The following is a 21,558-nucleotide window of genomic DNA, read 5'->3' on the forward strand; positions in this document are numbered from 1 at the left end:
TTTCATGCTGACCTTTTACCTAAACATCCTGGCGTATTTCATTCCCCTTAATGCTCACATCAAAGTGGATGTTGTCGAGGAAGCTGACTAACTTAGATCACATGACCCCTGTGAGAGGAAGTGCTCTGCTGTGAGGTCAGCTGCAGGGGAAACAATCACACTGAGAGAACACGGAAGGAAGCAAGCACAGCGTACACTATGTGTGTGTGTGTGTGTGTGTGTGTGCGCACGTGCGTGTGTGCATATGCACTCATATGATGTGTAATGTCATTTTTCTGGAAAAACTGAATAAGCCGGAAATCAGGGCATTTAACAAAGTCAACCAAAACACTTTAAAAAAGTCATATGGAAAAAATAATCAAATCATAATCATTAATTGTAGTGTTGCAAATAACTTTCCCTGTTATCTATGAGGCAGATACACTTCAGAAATTTCAAATCTGTGACAGTAGTGCATTTATAAGCGTAACTTTGCAGATGTGTTTTTGCCACAGTTCTCTTTTGCGTTTCTGCAGAAGAGGGCGGGCCCATTCACAGCCATAGGGCCCTCCAGGCAGGTCACCCCTCATTTAGACCCCTATTTGGGCCCCTCCCTGTGGACAAATAAGTGGCTACAACTCACATAATCTCGAAGAGAACCGTTTAAAACTCTCAGCACACCGTCAAGAGATTTATAGTAACATGCAATAAAAAAAGACTATAAGTACAACGTGACATACTTACAGCACAGGCACATGGGCGCACTGGGACACTTTTGAACAACAAAAAATCTGCCAAATGATAAAGTGCAGTTTTTCATGGTAAAACTAGTGTAATATTTCAAACCAGGTAAATATAAAATTAAATGTCTAAAATCAGCAGGAAAACACACACATTATGTTTCATCAAGTGATAATTGCAAAATACTTGGCAATGTTGATAAACGCAATAAGCTGATATATCCAGTACAGCATAGTTTTGCATTTTTATACTAGCTTTGGAATGATGCAAGCTAATAGCCATTTAATTGGCATTCGTGGCTAAAGGTACAGCCAAAAACTTAACAAATAAAGCAGATGGCTGTAGAGTCTGTGGCCATAATCCAGTTTTTCTATAATAACAATTTAATAAATGACACTGTGAAAACAGTGTGACGTGACAGTAGTTACTCCCAGTGATTAAAATACTTAATCATCACCTGAATCTGCGAGAGAGATTTATAGTAAATTTGCAAATTAATGCTAATGATGATCTTTGAAAGCCATTTGCAAATTAATTTGCAGAACCAAATAATCTACACTCCAAGGAAATAAAAAGAAAATGTCACGTTTAAGTTTTATACCAAAAACTCCACAAAGCTACCCATTCATACATTCCTTATCCATATTTGTATCCATCACTGAACAGGTTGCCGGGCTCTCCCAGTGTTAATACAGAGAAACAGACCTTCACACTAATGCCCAATTTAGTATCATCAGTTACTCATAGGTACAGAAGAAAAGGTTTATTCTTTATGTTTACTTCTGCCACTTATGCTGAAAGAGCTCAAAGGTATTCAGTCAGTATTCAGTATTCAATTCAGTCAAATCATAACAACAGTTGCCTCAAAACACTTTATATAGTAAGGAAATGAACCTACAATAATACAAAGAAAAAAAGAGGAAAACCCCAAGAATCATATGACCTCCTATGAGCAAGCGCTTTGGTGACAGTGGGAAGGAAAAACTCCCTTTTAACAGGAAGAAACTTCTAGCAGAACCAGGCTTAAGGAGGGATGGAGAGGAGGAAGACAGGACAAAGACATGCTGTGGAAGAGAAGCAGAGAGATGTACAAACACATAGGGAGTGAAAGGGTGACTGAAGAAGAAACACTCAATGCATCATGGGAAACCCCCAGCAGCCTACGCCTATTGCAGCATAACTAAGGAAGGATTCAGGGTCACATGATCCAACGCTGACTATATGCTTTATTAAAAAGGAAAGTTTTAAGCCTAATCTTAAAAGTAGAGATAGTATCTGTCTCCCGAATCCAAACTAGAAGCTGGTACAAAAGAAGAGGGGCCTGAAAGCTGAAGGCTCTGCCTCCCATTCTGCTTCTTAAATACTCTAGGAACAACAAGTAAGCCTGCAGTCTGAGAGCGAAGTGCTCTAATAGGGTGATATGGTACTACAAGGTCATTAAGATAAGATGGGGCCTGATTATTTAAGACCTTGTATGTGAGGAGCAGGATTTTGAATTCAATTCTGGATTTAACAGGAAGCCAATGAAGGGAAGCCAAAGCAGGAGAAATATGCTCTCTCTTTCTAGTCCCTGTCAGCACTCCTGCTGCAGCATTTTGTATCAACTTGAGGCTTTTCAGGAAGTTTTTAGGAGATCGTGATAATAACGAATTACTGTAGTCCAGCCTAGAAGTAATAAATGCATGAACTAGTTTTGCAGTATCACTCAGAGACAGGATGTTCCTAATTTTAGAGATATTGCGCAAATGGAAGAAAACAGTCTTACATATTTGTTTAATATGTGTATTGAAGGACATATCCTGGTTAAAAATGACTCCAAGGTTTCTCACAGTGTTACTGGAGCCCAGTGTAATGCCATCCAGAGTGAGAATCTGGTTGGAAACTGCATTTTAAGATTTTTAAGGATGAGTACAAAAACCTCAGTTTTATCTGAATTTAGAAGCAGAAAGTCCAGGTCTTTATGTCTTTAAGACGTTCCTCTTGTTTTACTAATTGGTGTGTGTTATCTTACTTTATGGAAAGATAAAGTTGGGTGTCATCTGCATATCAATAAAATCTATGCTCTGAAACCTGAAGGAAACTCTTCAATTAAAACCGTTGCTCCGCAGATGATCATTTAGCTTCTTTATAACTACTCTTTTAAGAATTTTTGAGATAAAAGGCATGTTGGAGATTGGCCTATAATTACCTAAGACAGTTGGGTCAAGTAATGGCTTTTTTAGTAACGGTTTAACTACAGCCAGCTGACCTTTGCCAGCCCAGCTACAGTGCTCAAGAGAAACCTAGGGTTGTTCTTATTTCCTTCAATCAGTGAAGATATTCTAGCTTTACAGAGGGCTTTCCAGGCCAAATTATGATCTTTTAAATTAGCGAGGCACCATTTCCTCTCCAGCTTACGAGTTATCTGCTTTAAGGTGTGGATTTGAGAGTTATACCAGGGAGCCAAGTATGACTTAAGGCTTTCTTTTTCAGAGGAGCTACTGTATCTAGAATTGTACTAAGTGAAGAAGTAAAAATATTAAAAAGACAATGGAGCTCTGTGGGAGCAGCATTCAGGTAGCTGCTCTACACTGAGTTGGTGCAAGGCACATAGCATAGCACAAGGCATGTAGCTGGATGTAGAGTTTTCAGAAAACACTATGTCTAGATGAAAAGAATAAATGTTTTGAGATGCTATCTATAGGTTTTTAATTAAATTGGCTTTGCAAAAAACACAACTGCGAGTTGTAACATGAACAGGAAGTGATGCTCTACCATAGAGAGACCCAATACATAAAGATGGTGTTTTAAGTTTGTCAAATACCACATTTACCTGAGCATAAACATAACCAAAAATTATATTGTGTATCATGATCAGTCATTTGAGCTTCAAGCGGCTCCTCAAAAATACTACACAGTCGTGTGGGATAAAATCATTTCTTTTATCGCTATGGTCTTACTTCATCTATTTTACCTTGTATTTAAGACAAATACTATTTAGCTGCCATAATTACTATAAAGGTCAGGCTTTCATCATATCACAAAACTACCCTGGCTCTGATACGCTATTCAGGAGAGACATGGATAACTACAAATACAGACAGCCCAGTCTACTGTTTCTACCCAGAAACAGGCCTCCAAAGATAAGTTTCCTTGTATTACTGACAGACACGCAGACATCAGATTAATCAAACCAGCTGCTCTTACTGCTGCTTTTTCCTTGGTTAGAGATCTGATACTTGGGTCACTGTGCAGAATGGAGCAGTGTGCAGTGTGAGTGCAGAAGGGAGCAGGAAAAAATAAAGTCCAAATGGAAGTCCAATAACATCAGAGATCAAATAAAATGCAATCTGGAAAATGTGACAACATTTCTCACCGGGGGATTTTCAAATATAAACTCTCAGCCAGGAGTGAAAAGTTGCTGCTTTCTCATCACATGAGAAAATGTAATTGGTTTTATTTGACTTTAAGACAGTCTTTTATAATCCTTTTAATCTCTTTTCCACTGATGATATTCCCACATCAATATGGTAAGTCAATGCTAAAGCAATTACACAAGCTGGTGAACTATATCAATGCACCAAAGCACCACTTTACTAAAGACGTTAGAATGCATGAGTAGACAGCATGTTAACAAATCTGAGCAGTTTGTTAAAGAGAATTTTCCAAATCAACAACAACCAACAGCGTCCATCTGAAACAACAGCCTTAAGGGTGTATGATACAAGCAGCAGATGAGAGGCTAACAAATAACCTAACAAATCTCATGGAGATACCATAAAGTTACTGTGTTTCAGATGTGTTTTTTCAAAAAGAGTTCAGCAGACATAATTTCAGGGCATGACTAGAAGGAAAAATATGAGTGGAATAAGCGTGGGTTGGACTGATATATGGTGAAAGCAGACTTACTGTCAGGGTTGGGGGATTTGCGTCCATGGTTAGGCGAGGAGCAGCGGAAAGTGGTGACGATGGTGTTGTGGTGAGGGTTGGGGTGGTGTGGGTGGTGCACTGCTGGATGGTGGCCATTGTTCTCGGGAGGTGCTTTAGTGATGCTGATATCAGGTTTACGGATATCCCCTGGACTAGGGGGCTCAAACTTGCGGGTGTGATTTTGCTCAGGGGCTCGGCTGGTCCCGTTGTTGTTCATGCTGCTCTCATTGCGGCGTGTGACCGGGGAGTCGGTTGGCGTCTTGGCAAAAGTCACCTCCCTCTTGTGGCTTGTCTCGGGCGTCTTGGAGTGCCCCAGGACTTCTGGGCGTTTCAGGGCGCTGTTGCTCACAAAGCGTGTGGAAGCAGGGCTGGTGACATTATCGACCTGCTTGCTGGAGGAAGAGATGTCGATGGAGAGTTCAGAACGGCGGGACACAGGCTCCGGAGTCTTGGAACCTCCTCCACCCATGATAGAGCGGGGCTGGGTATAGTTGAGGTTGTTGTTGTTAGTGGCCGGGGTGGCAGAACCGAGGTCACGATAGTAGATGCTGGTGGGAGACATGGCGTTACGGTGAGGTGAGTTGGTTGTCCGGCGGGAGCCGGGTGAAGAGTGAGATGAAGTGTCAACATCCTCTACCTCAAAGGACCTCTTCAGGGCTGCATGAAGGAGACCAAGACAGCATTTTATTCATACAGTCATTCAAGTGCACGCAAGCAGTTACAAAGTGCTTTACAAGTGATTTAGCAAAAAAGCAAAAAGTCGGTGGATTCACAATAAAATATTATAAAAAATTAAGGCGCTGATTAATAACAACACAAAATCTAGTTAAAACACAGATTAAATAACAGAAAAGTATTGGTCTATATTGGTAAAAGTGTTACCCACTACATATGTAATTAAAGTAAGCAAATAGTAGTACATAAGTACAAAAACAATCTTCAGAAATGTATAGACAACATAACTAAGCTATTGTTATTCCTATAGAAATGCTTCAATTCATAAGTAGCAGTTTGCTCTTTTACTGCTGTCTGGCATCAAAATAGTTTAAATCATATTCATATTCATATCACAGGTCACTGTAACAAGTGTGGAATTTTTAATGAAGTAAAAAAGAGGAAAAACACTCTTCTGCTTCACAAATGCATGCAAGCAGTATCTCTAACTTGTACTTAAACATACTTGGTTACTTTTCACATAAAACAGAACGTGTTGAAAGCTTGTTAATTTGCTGGTACAATTTCTTAAATAAATCAAGTACATCTTTCGCTTATAAACGATGACGTTTACAAGTAGCAGGAACAAAGTCATAAAAAAGTCATCAAAAAGGTCAAACCAATTAAGTGAGAAATATAAAAAGTTAACTGTGTTTCTAAAGGCATTATGAACAGCACCCAAGTAGTAAAGCGCCTGGGGTTTGAGGGTGGAGAAGCTGTAGAAACAATTTTGGTGGCACTCGAGAGAAACAGCATGCGCTAGTAATTAAGCTGTATACTGTATCTAATTTCATTCTCAATCACCAGCAGCAAGTTTTTCGCTGCCGTATGGACTGACATGTTTAAGCCAGTCCATGCCTTTCTTTGTCACGACCTTGCTTGCTATGTGTGTGGTACGCTACAATATAAAATTCTAGGCTTTCACACAGAGTCACTCGAAGCGTTTCACGGCATGTTATAGCGCACGCAATCAGTCAAACATCGACTGCCAAGCATCTGGGCAAAAAAAGTCCCAAGACTCCCTGTTTTTGAGCAAAGTCAACACACAGATAAAGGCACATAGTTCCCCAAGGTTAGTTGTGATGTGAGAAAATAACTGCACTGTCCAAGAAGACACTGAAGGATGGAATCACCCTCTGGTAAGACTGTGCTGGCTGAGAGTCAACTTGAATTTGACTCTCAGAGTTGCTGTGCCAAGCCAGTGGCCAGGCGCTGGCACCATAATGATATACTAGTAAGACTAGTCCACTCACGCACACCCTTTAAGAGCATCTCTAGTTTCTTACAATCCAAAACACAGTGCTGATTATTTGATCTGTTTGTGGCTTGCGGTGTTCCCAAGTGTGCCTATGTCTTTATGCAACTATTTGGAGTTTTGTTCAAAATGCTTGTAAAGACATGTAAGTATGTGTTGAGGGAATGTATACATGTTTATTTTTAAGCAACTACACACACGGGGAGGACACAGAGCTGCAGCTTCACTGCTCTCAAAACTCTGTGGAACTCAACACAATCACATCAAAGCTGTCTCCCCGCGCACATCAGCCGGCATCCCTAATCTGATTTACTGCCATGAGATGCCTCCTAGCAGCATGGTGGACATTTGATACAATTTGCTGTCTAAGAAAAATTTGTTTCTTGTTTTCGTTTTGTGTTAGTTGGACACACCAAGGAAATTCCCATGCACCGCGGGAATAAATAAATCTGATCTCACATCTTGGAGTTCGTGGTGATTTGTCTTACAAATCCCTTTAACTCCCCGCACCTCCCTGTACACCACTCATCTGGACCTTGAGGTACAGTTACCTTTCATCCTTGGCACTATTACTGTGTAGAAGACTGGTTTTTATAAATGTTGTCTTAGCCATTAGGCAGATAAAACCTGAAGTCACTGCATATAATGTAGCTGTGCAACGCCTGTGTTATGTGTGGAAAACATCTGTTTTACTAAGAAAAGTTGAAATGTTGACAAAAGACCATTAACAACTACTAATAAACACTTTAACAATATTCTTTCTCACAATTCTGTTTCTTATTGCCTGAAGTTCAATATCCAACTTTACAGTCTATTACTTGAATATGCAATCTGTAAATGGTGTCCAAACCCACACTGCAACCGAACTATGCCCTTCTTACGCCTGCTGTCTTGTTTTTGATGATTCCTAAGAGGGAGTCCAAGGTTATGGCTACTTTCAACTCTGACCAGAAAATGAGTCGGTCTGCCAAAATCAGTCTGCACATTTCACAGGAAGCGAAGAGGCTGTGATACATGCATGAGTCTAATCAGTGAGGCTTTCTATTTAACCTCCTCTGCAGTCAGGACTTCAGACACCCGTGCACACTCTTAACTTTTCTTGACACTTGCTGTAGACTTTTGTTTAACTTTGGAGAAGTTGCAAGTGTGAGAAGCGAAACCTGGGGGATATATTCACAAGTCTGACCAAAATCAGAGAGCTGAACCAAAATGTTTTCCAGTGACCTGTTAAGTGATTGCAGATTAGTATTTCTGGTCTTGGCTGCTTTGTGATTATATGCCTTCAGGCACGTGACTGGAGCAAAGGATTTGAGTGCTTTGCTCTCAGGTTGTTTGTATTTAGAGGCCGTGCAGCCAAGTGTACATAATTTAAGAGCACAAGTGTATTTTAATCTTTCTGTGCTTTTTTTTCTAGGAATAAAGAGAGTGGAAAAGGGCATTCAGGGGCATTTTTCATTCAGTCATCAGTCAACTCTTATATTCTTATTCATAAAGTCTGTCGTACCTCGTTCTGTTTTCTTGTTTAGCCAAAGAAAAAAGAGGAAGAAAGAATATCCTAAGTACAGGATCATATAGCAATAGAAATAGTATTTCTGCAGGACTGACAGATGGATGAAAGAGCATAGTTCCCTGTGAAAGAGCATTCCCAGACTATGAGCAAGAAATGAGAGGTCCAGTCTACCCCAGAGGAAACTCATTAACAGGAGCCAGAGGCCTCATCTCCCCACGTCCCTCCACTACCTATCACTGCCCAGTGTTCCAGTATCTCACACTATCTCCTGTGGGAAGATAATGCAGCTCAGACAATGTATCTCAGGATTACCACTATAAAACTCCCCAAAACAAAACACATACAAAAACAGAAGCAGCTGTTCACAGTCATTTATCCTATATGCAGCCCAGGTGCCTAGCCACGCTGTCTCTTTATCATCAGTGTCATCACTTACTCTCAAGGACATCCCAACAAATGAACGCAAACATTCGGTATCATCTCAGTGCAGATGGACTAATAAGAGATAGTCAGGGCTTTGAGGGAGGAAAACAAACACAAAAGAATGGAGGGAAAGGCAGAACACTAGAAAGTGGGAGAAGCCAAAACAAAACTGTAAGCGCTTCTATTACTGGCATGAGCTGCGAGTGAGGGCTGTCCACACTGATTTGGTATGTCAAAGGTGCACATCATTTGTTAAGGGATGAATTTACACATTATTACATTGCTGCAATAAGATTGCAAAGGTCGTAAGACTGGAAATATAATAATATAACTGACAAAAATCTTACAACATGAAATATATTGCAAATGGTGCTGGCAGGTTTTAGAGATGACTGGTTCTTATTTCAGTGATTAAAAACACTGATGATTTTTTTTTTTTTTAATTGATTGATGTTCAGTTCCTGTTAATGAACTTCACCACTTGTTATGTATGTAGCCCCATAAAAGTCCGCTGGGAAAGGGAAGGGATTATGCATCTGAACTGCTGTAAGGCATTTAATGTGGAACAGATGGGTAAAGTGCTTAGTTTGCATTAACAGCAAACTGCTTTAACAGCAAATTAACACCATAAACAGGAGCAGATTAGAAAATTATGTTTTTTTTAAACTAAGATGACAAAACTGGGAAAATTACAAATAAAGGACTGTCAAATAAAAGGCGTAGTTTTACAGCACACCTGCAAACATTTCATTCGTTTGAGTATTGTGGTAACCTCCTTTTAGATGGTAAACGCATATAAAAGTATATTGCATATATACTGCATATTTTGCAGTGCAAAGAACAACAGCAACATAAACAAAACAGGACATCAGTATTTTGATTAATAAAGGGTGTACTTCATTTTACATAGCCTTGAACTCACATTTGGGTCCAGTAATTCTAGCCTCAGAGTCATAAGTCAAGTGATTAAGACAGTTGCTGTCTGTTACACACTGGTTATTTAAGACCATTTTATACACAGTGCAGTTTATCTGATGTCAGTAGCCACTGAATATATATCGATGTGGTCAGGCAAGGAAAAACATGACCAAGGCTTTAACTGACAGGACAAGGCCAAACAATAAACGATAGAATTTCACACTATGCTATTCTGCTTGGTAAGACAAAACCTTAATGCTAAACTGTCAAACACACACTTCCTTCAGCTGCCCACTGATGGTGTTGGGTTAGCTAATGGTGCCCGGGAGCAGTACATCTCACTGTGTCAGATTTACTGCACTGGTCTGCACTGGTCTGGCCGAGGAAAATGAAATTCTGGGAATGTTATAGGTGTTGTGGTAAAGTGGAAAGACATGAGAGGAGAAGCGAGAGTGGGGAAATGATCAAAATTTGCATTTTTATTTTTTGCCATAATGTTGATGAAGCAGATGCTTAAAACCAAGATCTGAGCTCTAATCAGAACCAAGAGGCAATTTCACCTGTTAGATTTTTTAATGCTCACACTTTCCAAACTGATTGGAGTCTTGGCTTTAGGTTCTCAAGGCTGTAACCTGAGAGATAAATCCTTATTCTTGTACTTTGATCATCCACTGGTTAACTGTATTCCACATGAATAAACAGATTTACATCAGTGATCAGTGAAGGTATAAAGAAAGTTGTTGCATTCCACTTACCAACGGATAACAAACTGATTGGGCTTAAAGTCCTGATATAAAGGGAGTGAGGGGGAGAGAAAGTGGTTGACAAAATGCAGATTAAACATGTGATTCACTGGAGCTTAGTGACCTCAAAGTAGAAATGATGATGTTCAAATGGAGAACTTTTTGCAAGCTGAATCACACAACACACATTAGAAGATGCCTCAGCAAAAAAAGAATTCTTTAAACGAAGGAGGTACACTGAATCTGCCAGTAAACTAACAGATAAAGGATGTGACGATCCAGCGCTGTCAGCTGTATCTCTAGCCTCTGGGTGTGATGATGTCACAAGCAGCAAACACAGACTCACTAATAAGGGGCTGGAATCTAATTCCTTACAGGTCAGAGAATACATGCATACAATACTTAAAGAAATCTCTGCTCTATCTAACCGGCATATTAGCAATAACTTAGCACCTGCACTGTAATATGTCTGCCTCAGAATGAACAGGACCACAGAGAACGGTAAAGAATGTGTTGCATATATGCACATAATCCACTCATACCAACTTAATAACACACTTGCCTCTCTGCCAAGTTTGGAAAATGTGCCACACACAGACACTCTGTTCATTTCAATGTTAATTTCCTCTCTGTCTACGCATGTCACGTGGGACAAAAATGTTGCACCTGTAAGCAGATAATGTGCCTAAATGTCTTGGCTCAGTTTAGGCTGGAAGAAACATGAGAGGCCCACTGTTCAAAAGTCTCTGTGAATATATAAATATGGACTTGTTCCTAAGGTTAGACAGATATGTTCTCTTCCTTTTAGAAAGAAATAATATTGTTTCAGTGTGTAGTTTCTATGGTGGTTTCAATCACCCATATTCCATTATTGTGTCTATCCGAAGAGGAATTATTACATCTTCAGTGTGTTCACCAATTAAATTGCCTTTTCCTTTCGGTACCCATTTCCTCCTCAGTGTGAGATATAGTGCAGTGCAATGTACTGGAAAGCATAATGATGTGGGGTAAAATGGGGATTTACTCAGTCAAGTGTTTGCTGTGCACCTCTCTGTATAGCTTTCTCTACCCTGAATGGAAAATGTAGTCAGTGTAATAACACATTGAATGGCCACAACATTAAAACCACCAATGCAAAGTTCACATTCATCTGGATGTTACTTTGAGGCGTTTCATCAATCTAAAAGCTGTTACAGACCTAGCACACCCTGCCATGGTAATGACACTCCCCAGAGGCAGTGGTCTCCATCAGCAAGATAATGCAGCTTGTGAAACAGCAAAAAAGGCTCAAGAAGGGAAACGAGAAACACCCAGGCATGACCCATCCTCCAAACTCCACAGATCCCAATCTGATCAAGCATCCATGGGATGCGTCCTAACAAGCCTAATCCACAGAGGCCCCAATGCAAAGCATCTGCTGCCAGTGTCTATCTAATTTCTGCATCAGTGCATTCAATTCAGTGGATGAGACTTTTCTAATATAAATTGAAAAAGTGTTTTAAAGAAAAAAATCCTTAGCTGAATGTGACCAAAACAAGCTCATATGTAAATACCTCTGAAAGAGTGCCGGGACACAACACACAATAAGCATGAAACAGTTATACCGCCTTATATTCTTTTAATCTATGGATATTATCCCCATCCATAGAATTCTTTAGAACACAATCGTGCAAAGCTGTATCAAATCACTGTAAACCAGATTACTGGGTAGAAGTTGCTTTACTTAAACAATCCAAACACAAGTGTAATTTCAATAATCTGGTCAATCTCAAGGATACAGAAGTCAGCATCAGCCCATGACGTCTGATGGTAAGCATCAGGCCAAACAGCAGCTGTAGGAACTGAGAGGAGGAGGAACAGGAAAGAAACAAGCAAGGAGGAAGGAAGAAAGACAGAATAGCAGAGGAAAAGGAGGACAAAGGCAATCAGTGCTAGTTCCACACCGGCTTGACAAACAGAGACAGAGTTGTGAGTTTTTTTATGAGGGGTTAGACAGATGTTAGTTCTTACTGCTGAGGTTTTCACTGTCTCCCTTTTAGTGTTTACAGCTGAAGGCTTTCCGGTGATGGTATTGTGTCATCTCAATACCGCGTTTCTTTCTGTTATTGCTGTAACCTCAGTATAATCAATAACAGACAAAAGGTACAGGAAGCTAGCATCCATCCAGCACTATGTTTTTTTTAAAATACATGCACAAGTGCCTCCACCCACAGAAACATATTTGAAACTAAGAAATGCACAATATACATTAACACCACCTGGATATAAACATTGATCAATATTAGCCTTTAGCCAATGAAAATGTCTTACAGATGGAGTGGAAGAAATGCAGAAAAATACATAACAAACCTTCAAAATCTGAAATAATTCCCTCCAAGTGTGGGTTGACTCCAGAATCAGACATTTTTTCAGGCAGAAACCTTTTCTTTCAACTTCTAAAGAAAGTTTGTTGCTTCTGAACAAACTCAAAAATAGAATCAGTGTGAAACAAGTCGGAGCCCACAAGTTTCTCTTAAAGTATCAGCTGTTTCTCTCTGACTTCCCACCAACTTCTCTATGTTGCTGCATTCAGACTTCAGAGAGAGAGAGAAAAGGCAAGCCTCCTCCCTTCTCCTCCTCCCTGTAGTTACACACCCACCCCTCTCCCGAATGTCCTGTGTACGTGTGTTTCCCCTGCCCCCCACACACTCATACATGCACACTCATGTAGACAACAGACGTCACACTCTGAGACCCTTTCCAACCAACCAACCTGAGCTCTGATTTCCTCAGTCAGCCTCTGAACAGCTCTGAGAGCCAAAGTGGACAGCATGTCAAAAACCAAATTAAACTCAGATCAGACATCTTTGTTACAACTGTGGCTGTTATGATCACCTTCATAAAGAATACCTTCATTCTGGCACAGCTAGAGCGGGACTACAGTTAAAGTGAGCCTTTGAGGTTTCAGTTTTGGGTAAACAACCTCTAAAACTGGCTGACATGTTAATTAGAGTGCAGTCACTTCAGGAGTAGCTGCTTTCCTGTGACACGAAAACCTGAGAGACTTCCTGGAGAAAGTTGACATTAGGGATATACAATGGCGCCTCTGGTCAATCAGCAAGTGATTTGTGCACCAGCCCGCCCTGTGTGACTGTGTTATCAGGAGAAACATGGCAATTCAAGCTCCATGGACACAGGTAATATAGCACTACTGCACTTCTTCTGGCAGTGACACTGATGAAAAGCCTGCTTTTTGATGTGGTAGATATGGTTACATTGCTCGTCCTTGAGGCTGCTCTAACCAATTTGGTGACTGATGTTTGTAGCGATAGAGAAATCGTGTTGAAAAGGTGCTGACAAAACAACCCAAAGTGGTGAAATATCAAAGTTAGCCATGCGTTTACTTAACCACTTCCACTGTCTCCCTGTGGGACGTCCTACTGGATTTCTTATGCGAGAATCTACTGTGGAGTCAATGCAGCAGTGATGCTATCACGATAATTGATGATTGGTCATGAGTGAGCAGCTTATCACAACTTCCTGTTTGGAGACAGGAATGACTTCAAATGAGAATTGTGGCAAATACACTCCGATTCTGGGTTAGTTTTACAGTTTCCACACTAATGGTAGAGGTCATAAGCATTGATGTAGCAGATGATTCCCAACTGGCATTCAAAGGAAACCCAAAACTAAAGAATAAACCACAGGAAGCTGGTATTTCCCACTTCAGTGTCACACATTAGATATCACAAATTAAATGGCGTCTTTCACCACAAGAATGGACAAAGAGGCTTAAGTGTTGCGTGGCACATTTATAGCTTATAAGAAGCATTCGCGGAATCCTATCTGAATGAAAAGCTCCATTTTAAGGTGCACTGGGTGCCAAGCCCACCCAGTGGCCCCTAACCCTAACACCCGAGAGGTCAACAGTAACACAGAATAACACTGTGTGTTTGTGGTGCAGTGTCATTACTTCATACAACTGCTGTGAAGGTGTCTCAGGACAAAAAACAGAGCACAGCACATGCAGTGTATTCCAAATCCAACAGTAAAATATTAACATTTATTTTCACGTTTTGAGCTTTAAGTCCACCTTAATAAAGGACAGAGCAAAGCAATGATTAAGCTGTGTGTTCAGGTCTTTATAGTGTGCGTGTGTGGGCTCTCTCTGTATGCTGACTGTGGATTGTGCTGCACTATGGACCATATGCTACATGATTCTGCAGCAGTTGCACTAAAAGACACACGGCTTGTGAAACACACACCTCATTTAAGCTTGTGTGCATTTATCCAAACATGGATACACAATCCAGACAGGCCAACAGCATGAGCTCAAAAATCCAGAGTGACATCTGGAGTGACAAATCTGTGAGTAACATTACATGAAAATGTGCCTTTGTATAAACTGACTGTAACAGCAGGCACAGGTTTGTTTGTGAGTGTCTGTGGGTCCGTGCCCCTGAAAGAGCTCTGTAATAAACCGAGCCAGAATCATTCAGCGTCCTGTCTCTTTGGCAGTGAAAGACACCAGAACTGTTTGCTTTGTGTCTTTTACCTGTGCGCGAGTGTTCAACCCATTAAGCAATGCGTTATTCCCAGAGCAGTTTAATGTTTTCATGAGTGGAGTTTGAATGGGATTTAATGATTCACGCTGAGATCACCTTGATGGGATTTTCCAGAGACATTGCATTTAATTGCACATTTATATTATAATTAATGCATCAAAGAATCCAAATACAATTTTTACTTTGAAGTGTTGGAGATGTAGCACATTTCTAACATAGCAAAATCACAGATACTCTTAGGAAAAAATAAATAATTTAATCACTTTGTTTTCTATATAGATTTGACATTAGGCCTGGATCAAAGTTACACATTTTGCAGTCACCTAGAGTAGCACTGGCACATAAGGCCTTGCTTTAAACTACAACTGTTCACTGGAAAAACTATTGAGAACATAAAATGATTCATGTTGTCTCCATCGTAGTAAGATAAATTGGCTTAAAATTTGCGTGGACAATTTATAGTGGCAGGAGGCTGTCGTGGTCTGCAGGCTTGGATGTTAGTCCCTGTGTAAGTAATTGGCCTCCTAAGCCCGAATGGCATTTTGACACAGATATATAGTCTGACCAAAGGGTCACATGGAAGTTACCAGACTACTTCCACATTAATATTTAATCAAATTGGGAAAAATATTATTCTCCTTTCTTTAAAAGTCTCTTTAAAGAGTTCATATACACAGTTTTTGGGTGAGACATACATCATGAGGGATGAAAAGCAAGCCTGAGTATTTTGTCCATGAAATGTTCCCACAAGTTCCCCATACACAGCTATCTCTATGTTCATATTTTGACACTTTACCACTATTGTACAGTTGTTCGTACCCGAATGAACTTTTCAGAGGAGTTTGTTTATCTCTGTTTTCTCACCCCTATAATAACCCATGTTTCCATCATGTTGAATAACATCACCTGTCAGAAATCCTCTCTCAGGAGGAGTGAAGGTGGAGCTTCCCTATCAGTTTCCTTTACTCTATGCACTGTTTTCATGGCTCCCTCATTTATCATTACTAAGTAATAATAAAAGAAACAATATGAGGTGAGATACTGGGAGAGCAGCGGGAGGAGAACTGCGAGGCGTTCACTCATAGAGGATGTCCTGTACACCTTTTTTATGGAACATGGTGAGCTGAGTGATTTCCTTGATTTCCTTCAACTCTGGGTTCATATGTATTTGTGGATGTGGGTGGGGTTATGTGCACGTGTCTTTTAGGGTGAGGGTATACAGGGCTCAGAGTGGATACACCACAACAGCACTTCTACAACCCCATATTCATGTGCTAAAAGAGTGAACAGTTAATTAAAGACAGAAGTTGCAGACTGTGTGCTCAGATTCAGCTGAAGGCTAAAATTAAAAAATAATGCTAAACGTTGCGTGCTGATGTTTACGAATATGAATAGCCACAAACATAATTAGACACCTAAGACGCATTTTAAAATATAATAACTTCGAGTAGAAAAGCAAACGTCGTATTCACATAAACCAAAAAGTTGCAAAAAAAAGCGGACTGCATTTTAAAAGATAGATACAGTCTTGTGAAAACAGAGAGAAAAAGCACACCCCATGATTCAGTAGCTTGTAGAAGCTCGTTTAGCAGATATAAGTTGAAGTAATCCTTTTCTGTACAACTTTATCAGTCTCTTACATCATTGTGGAAGAACTCTGGCCCGCTCTTCTTTACAGTGTTGCTTCAGTTCATTGACGTTTCAAGTATGTATTTATGCACAGCTCTCTTAAGGTCCCACCACAGCATTTCTATCACGCTGATGTCTGGAATTTGACAGGGCCATAGCAACACCTCAATTTTTCAAAAAATTTTCAGCCATTCTGTTGTAGATTTGTGCTTGGGATCATTGGCCCGTTGTATGACCTAAGCTTTATCTATCGGACTGATGTGGTCTCATGGTCGACTCACTGACTGTAAGGTACCCTGATCCCGTGGCTGCAAAACAAGCTCAAATCATCACTCTTCCACCACTGTGCTTGACAATTGGTATGATGTGTTTGTGCTGATATGCTATGTTTGGTTTTTACCAAACATAGGGCCGTGCACTATGGCCAGACATCTCCACTTCTAAGAAGAACACAAGTAGTGTGGTTTGTTCAGTAGCAACTTTCCAAACCCTAAGCTGTGCTTTCCTGATGTCCTTAGTGAGAAGAGGCTTTCTCCTGGGAACCTTCCAAACAAGTCATACTTGTTCAGTCTTTTTCTAACTGTACTGTCATGAACTTTAACATTTAACATGCTAACTGAGGTCTGCAGAGTCTGAGATGCAGCTTGGACTCTACTGAGCATTGCACAGTCTGAGCTTTGGATGAACTTGCTGGGTCATCACTGTGTTAACAAAGACCTGAACGGAAACCTGACCAGACTAACTTTTTGTTTAGAGTTTATATAATGCATCATACTAAGACGTGTCGAGACAAAAACTTGATGAAACTTCTTCATCTTAACAAATGTGAGGAGATGTTTATTGCCTTATTTCCCAAAGGAAGTGTATCAACTTGTCTTTTTAAAACTATCAAAGAGGGCTTTAACTGTCCTATTTAATATCCTTTTTACATCCACTGAATTATTGTCATTTGATGCTAAACAGGCCACAAAATACTGCAATTAATGTAATCGCAACAGTCATGATGGCTATTTCCTTCCAGTTTAAATGCCAACACATAAAGCAACTTGACACATCTCTTATGTTAAGTCGTAGGCTTTGTTTTATTTTCCTTTAGTTGTATTTTCAAAGCAACAAGTCAATGTGTTCACCATACAGGACAGCCATGGTAGATGACATCTCATATTGAACATATTACTTCAATCCCGAACAGATGAAGAAAAGGAACGCAGAAGACACCGAGTCAAGATGGTTGTGTTACAGATGCACACAAGAATTATTTTTGCACTTTTAAGCAATCACAGTCTTAGCTCTTACCATTTACAAAACAGAGGCTGAGAGGATCAGCGATGGGTGGTGTAAGGGCTGGGGCAGCTGTCAAGACAACAGGTCCAAACTAAACCATACAGCACAGACGGAAAACCAGGAAACAGCCATGCAAGACTTCCTTAAATAAGAGGAAGTCTTGCATGGACCAGGGTGAAGTCATATCTAACTACAATGTTTTCTTGTTGGCAAAACAATGCTCTGTCACCTCATATCTCGAATACACCGCCCATGACCGCCTCCCAGTTATTGTGACAGTCTTTACTAAATTCATCAACCTCCCATAAGAATCACTTCATCTGTAAAATATGAATCATCCACAAGGGAAATTTCACAAAACTGAGAGAAATGGTGACTACAGTGCAGGAGATAAAATGACACTGCAACAGTGCCATCAAGTGGAAACAAAGATAGGTGTGCCATGTGTGTCTATGCATAATGCGACTCACTGAGCTCAAACACCTTAATAAAAACTGAATTAAAGAGACTGTTGCTCATCTTGATGCCAGGATTTAATTATTAAAAAAAGCTCAATAAGTCAGATTAGAGATTTAGCTCCGGAACAGAAACACTGCTTAATCTCCGTCAGCACTAACAAATCTATACATTTAAAAAGAGTTATTAGGAATCGATCATTTTTGGGAAAGAGTTCCTGAATAGAAGAGAACTAAGTGCAAGAAAGTTTAAAGAGTTTTCTTTCCAGAACTAAATCATATTAGCAGGAATATTAGCTCTGCTTCCTATCCCCCTCAACTTAAAATAAGCTGCATGTGCCAGCTGGAACTAATCTGACAACTGGGCTGTGCAGCTTAAAATGCTGTGATGACAGCAAGAAGACTCAGCTCTGTCTATCTACTGATGGCCTGTGTATGTGGATCAACTGTACCCAAAGCTGGCAGCTTCAGTTCAGCAGCAACCGGAAGATTTCTCTTTCTTGGAAGTCATATTTGACAGCTCATCACATGAGGTTTACTCACTGGCTCTTTGCGTGTGAGAGCTGATAGAAATAGTCTGAGCACTTTACAGCCTACTGTACCTGTGGCTGTGCACTCAATCAATGATAAACAAAGAAGAAAAGTTGAAGGCTTGTAGCTCATGCAACATCTATGAGACGTAGATCAGAAGGTTAAAGTTGACCTGTAGATGGACACACACACACAAACACACACAAACACACACAGACACACAAACACACACAGACACAGGTCTCTAAGCAGCGGCTCCCACCGCAACAGATCAAGCAAGGCAAACGCAAGTAGGGTGGCTATAGCTGAATGCTGCCGTACTGCTAAGAAGCTGCTTCCATCTGAAGTTTAACAAAAAGAAAAGAAGCGCTCTCCAGAGCAAAGCCGTTGAGTATCAGCTATGCTGAACAAAACATTTAACTTACCAGCTATTCTGTCTCGCTCCATAACTCAATGGCTACCTCAGATAGCCACATGCAACCCTCTCGCTTTTCTCTCCTCTCTTTCCTTCCCTCTCTTTTTTCTGCTTGAAGACTTCCCCTTTCTCCTGACTTAGTCACCCTGTCCCCCTCTTTCAACCCTCCCTCTCTCCTCCCTCCTCTTCCTCCCTCCGTCTCTCTTGCTCTTACTTCCTCCAAGTTTTAATGTCTTCAGTCTGTCAGAATAACAAGTGAACAGAACAGACAACCACAGCCATGTGCGAGTCATATGGAGTCCCTCTTTCTTGCTTTCTTTTCTTTCTCTCACTCCTGATTTTCTTTTTCTCTCCTACACACATATTTCACAGACTTTTATCATAAGCGGACACTTTTTCACTGTCGCCTTTTTTCTCTCTCCGCTTTTCTTTTTCCAGTATTTTATATTATCCCCATGATACCAAACCTAGTCCTCCTTTCTCTTTATCTCGCCTGCTCCCGTGACACTGAGGCTGTATTGTATCTTTGAAATAGAACTTCAGCCCACTTGGCCATAGGTCCTCATGTGAAAATAAACTCACTTATTTCAAGAGAAATACTCTTAACAGTCCACAAGGACTCCCTGCACTATTCCAAGAACACACACTACATGTTTCCATGTCATCATTGCTATACTAATTATGCTATCAGGATATACAAACCCTACATTCACCAAGGCCAACATTTCAAACCACAGATGAGTCTCTAAGTGGATTAAAGAGATTTCTCATCCAACCTCATCTAAAAACACTTCAGTCCTGGCACTCATGAATGAAGAGCCTCTCAATGAGGCTTCTTTGCAACTTGCTAATAATCGTCATTACAGGATCTCCACCAACAAGCTTGTTGACCTCTGTGTCTGTCTTTCAGCTCAGCATTTAGGAAATGACAACATATTTCACAGTCTGAAAGCATAATTGTTCTGTGAAACCAAAACCAGATTTAGCAGCAGAAATCACTGGTGCTCCAGAGCAGCATGCACACATACTTCACACATCATGCCTGACCCTCTGCTTGCTGCTCAACAAGGTCAAGGGCCACTTAGGGAGCTGCTCTCTTGGCAAAACAAACTCATACGCATCCATCTTTGTTTTTGTGTCTGGGAAAGAATGAGGAGTAATAGACTAACATGCAACAACTCACTTCCTCTTTCTTAGAAGGAACATCCCTTCTTTAAATTGCAAAGCTAACGTCAGCAGAAAGCATAAACCTAAAACAGTCTTTGTATCACCCACAAAAAAATACATGAAAACAAGCGGATAGACAACATCTCTCTTTATTCAGACCTTGGACAAAGTGGTCAAATAACCTTACTGCAAGGATGTAAGGATTACTGTCCAAAAGTCTTGAGCCACTCTTCTTCTCTTTATATTTTGTTAGGAAAATGGGAAATACGTGCAGCGATTTACTGAAACATGTGCAAACATAATGGAAAGTATGCAAGGAAAAAAGAGAGTTTATACAATTGTAATGAGCTTGAAATTCAATATTTGGTATGACCACCTCCATTCTTCAAACATAGCCTGAACTCTCTTAGACAGGCTTTGTTGTAATTTCTTTAAACAGTCTTCAGGAATAGTTCTTCGGGCTTCTTGAAGGGCATTCAGAGCTCTTCTTTGGATGTTGGCTGCCTTTTGCTCTGTACTTTGTCAAGATGATCGTACACTGCCACAACGATGTTGAGCTCTTGGCTCTTGGAACACAAGTTCACGACTGAAAGAGCTCCATTGTGTGTTTTTCTATCCAGGTATGTGTTCACTGCATTGGCAGTGAGTTTGGGATCACTGTAATGCTGACAAATGAAGCTGCTTTCAGTCCCAAGCTTTCCTGATGGTACTGCATGGTAGATCAAAATGTTTTCAGTCCATCAATTTTGACAAGATCTCAATGCAGAACCCAAACCATGACAGAGCCTTCACCATGTTTACTTCTGGACAGTCACCCTCATTTCTGATGAGTCAGATATATTTCTCAGGTCCTGTCAGGTCATTACAACAAATATAACAAATAACAATATAACAAGTAACAAAAGAAGTACAGTGACAATCAGTATAGTAATAAAGTGCCTAAAGATGTAATTAAAATGGGTTATGAATAAATACAACACTGGTTCATCTCTTGAGTTAGATGCCTTTTTATGCTTAGATGATTTTTAGGTGAGTGTTACTAACTAACAAAACACATTAAAATGGTCAAAGAATGGACTGAAAGTGAGTGAAAAAGCAGCCAATGTCCAAAGAAAAACATTCATAAAACCTTGAGAATTATTGCAGAAGACAACTTCAAAAAAAATTACAGCCGGTCTGGCTCCTTTTGTCTGGCGCCTTTGCACAGTACTGTATTTCCTGTAATGATGAGAAGATTTTCTCTATTTGGAGTGCACTTTTACCAGAGCATTTTCATCTTCAGTCTTTTGTAACCAAATGTTTGTTTTGCTTTGTCTGTGTTTCAAATTTCAGGGCTCGTAA

The 21,558-nt window shown here is 40.2% G+C and overlaps 1 protein-coding gene across 4 annotated transcripts in view; it reads right to left on the reverse strand.

Annotated features, from left to right (window-relative positions):
* The window catches only part of septin9b (septin 9b), a 71,789-nt gene that overhangs the window by 36,825 nt on the left and 13,406 nt on the right, over positions 1–21,558 (reverse strand). For 2 of the 4 annotated variants that reach the window (XM_063476504.1, XM_063476503.1), the window contains exon 2: positions 4,609–5,286. In XM_063476504.1, coding sequence (XP_063332574.1) covers positions 4,609–5,286 — 678 coding nt within the window. Of the gene's footprint in view, positions 1–4,608; positions 5,287–12,541; positions 12,612–19,060; positions 19,153–21,558 lie in introns of those variants that run through there. The other 2 variants (XM_063476505.1, XM_063476502.1) reach the window with 2 other exon arrangements.

Source organism: Pelmatolapia mariae, linkage group LG6, assembly GCF_036321145.2.
Source record: "Pelmatolapia mariae isolate MD_Pm_ZW linkage group LG6, Pm_UMD_F_2, whole genome shotgun sequence".
NCBI lineage: Eukaryota > Metazoa > Chordata > Actinopteri > Cichliformes > Cichlidae > Pelmatolapia > Pelmatolapia mariae.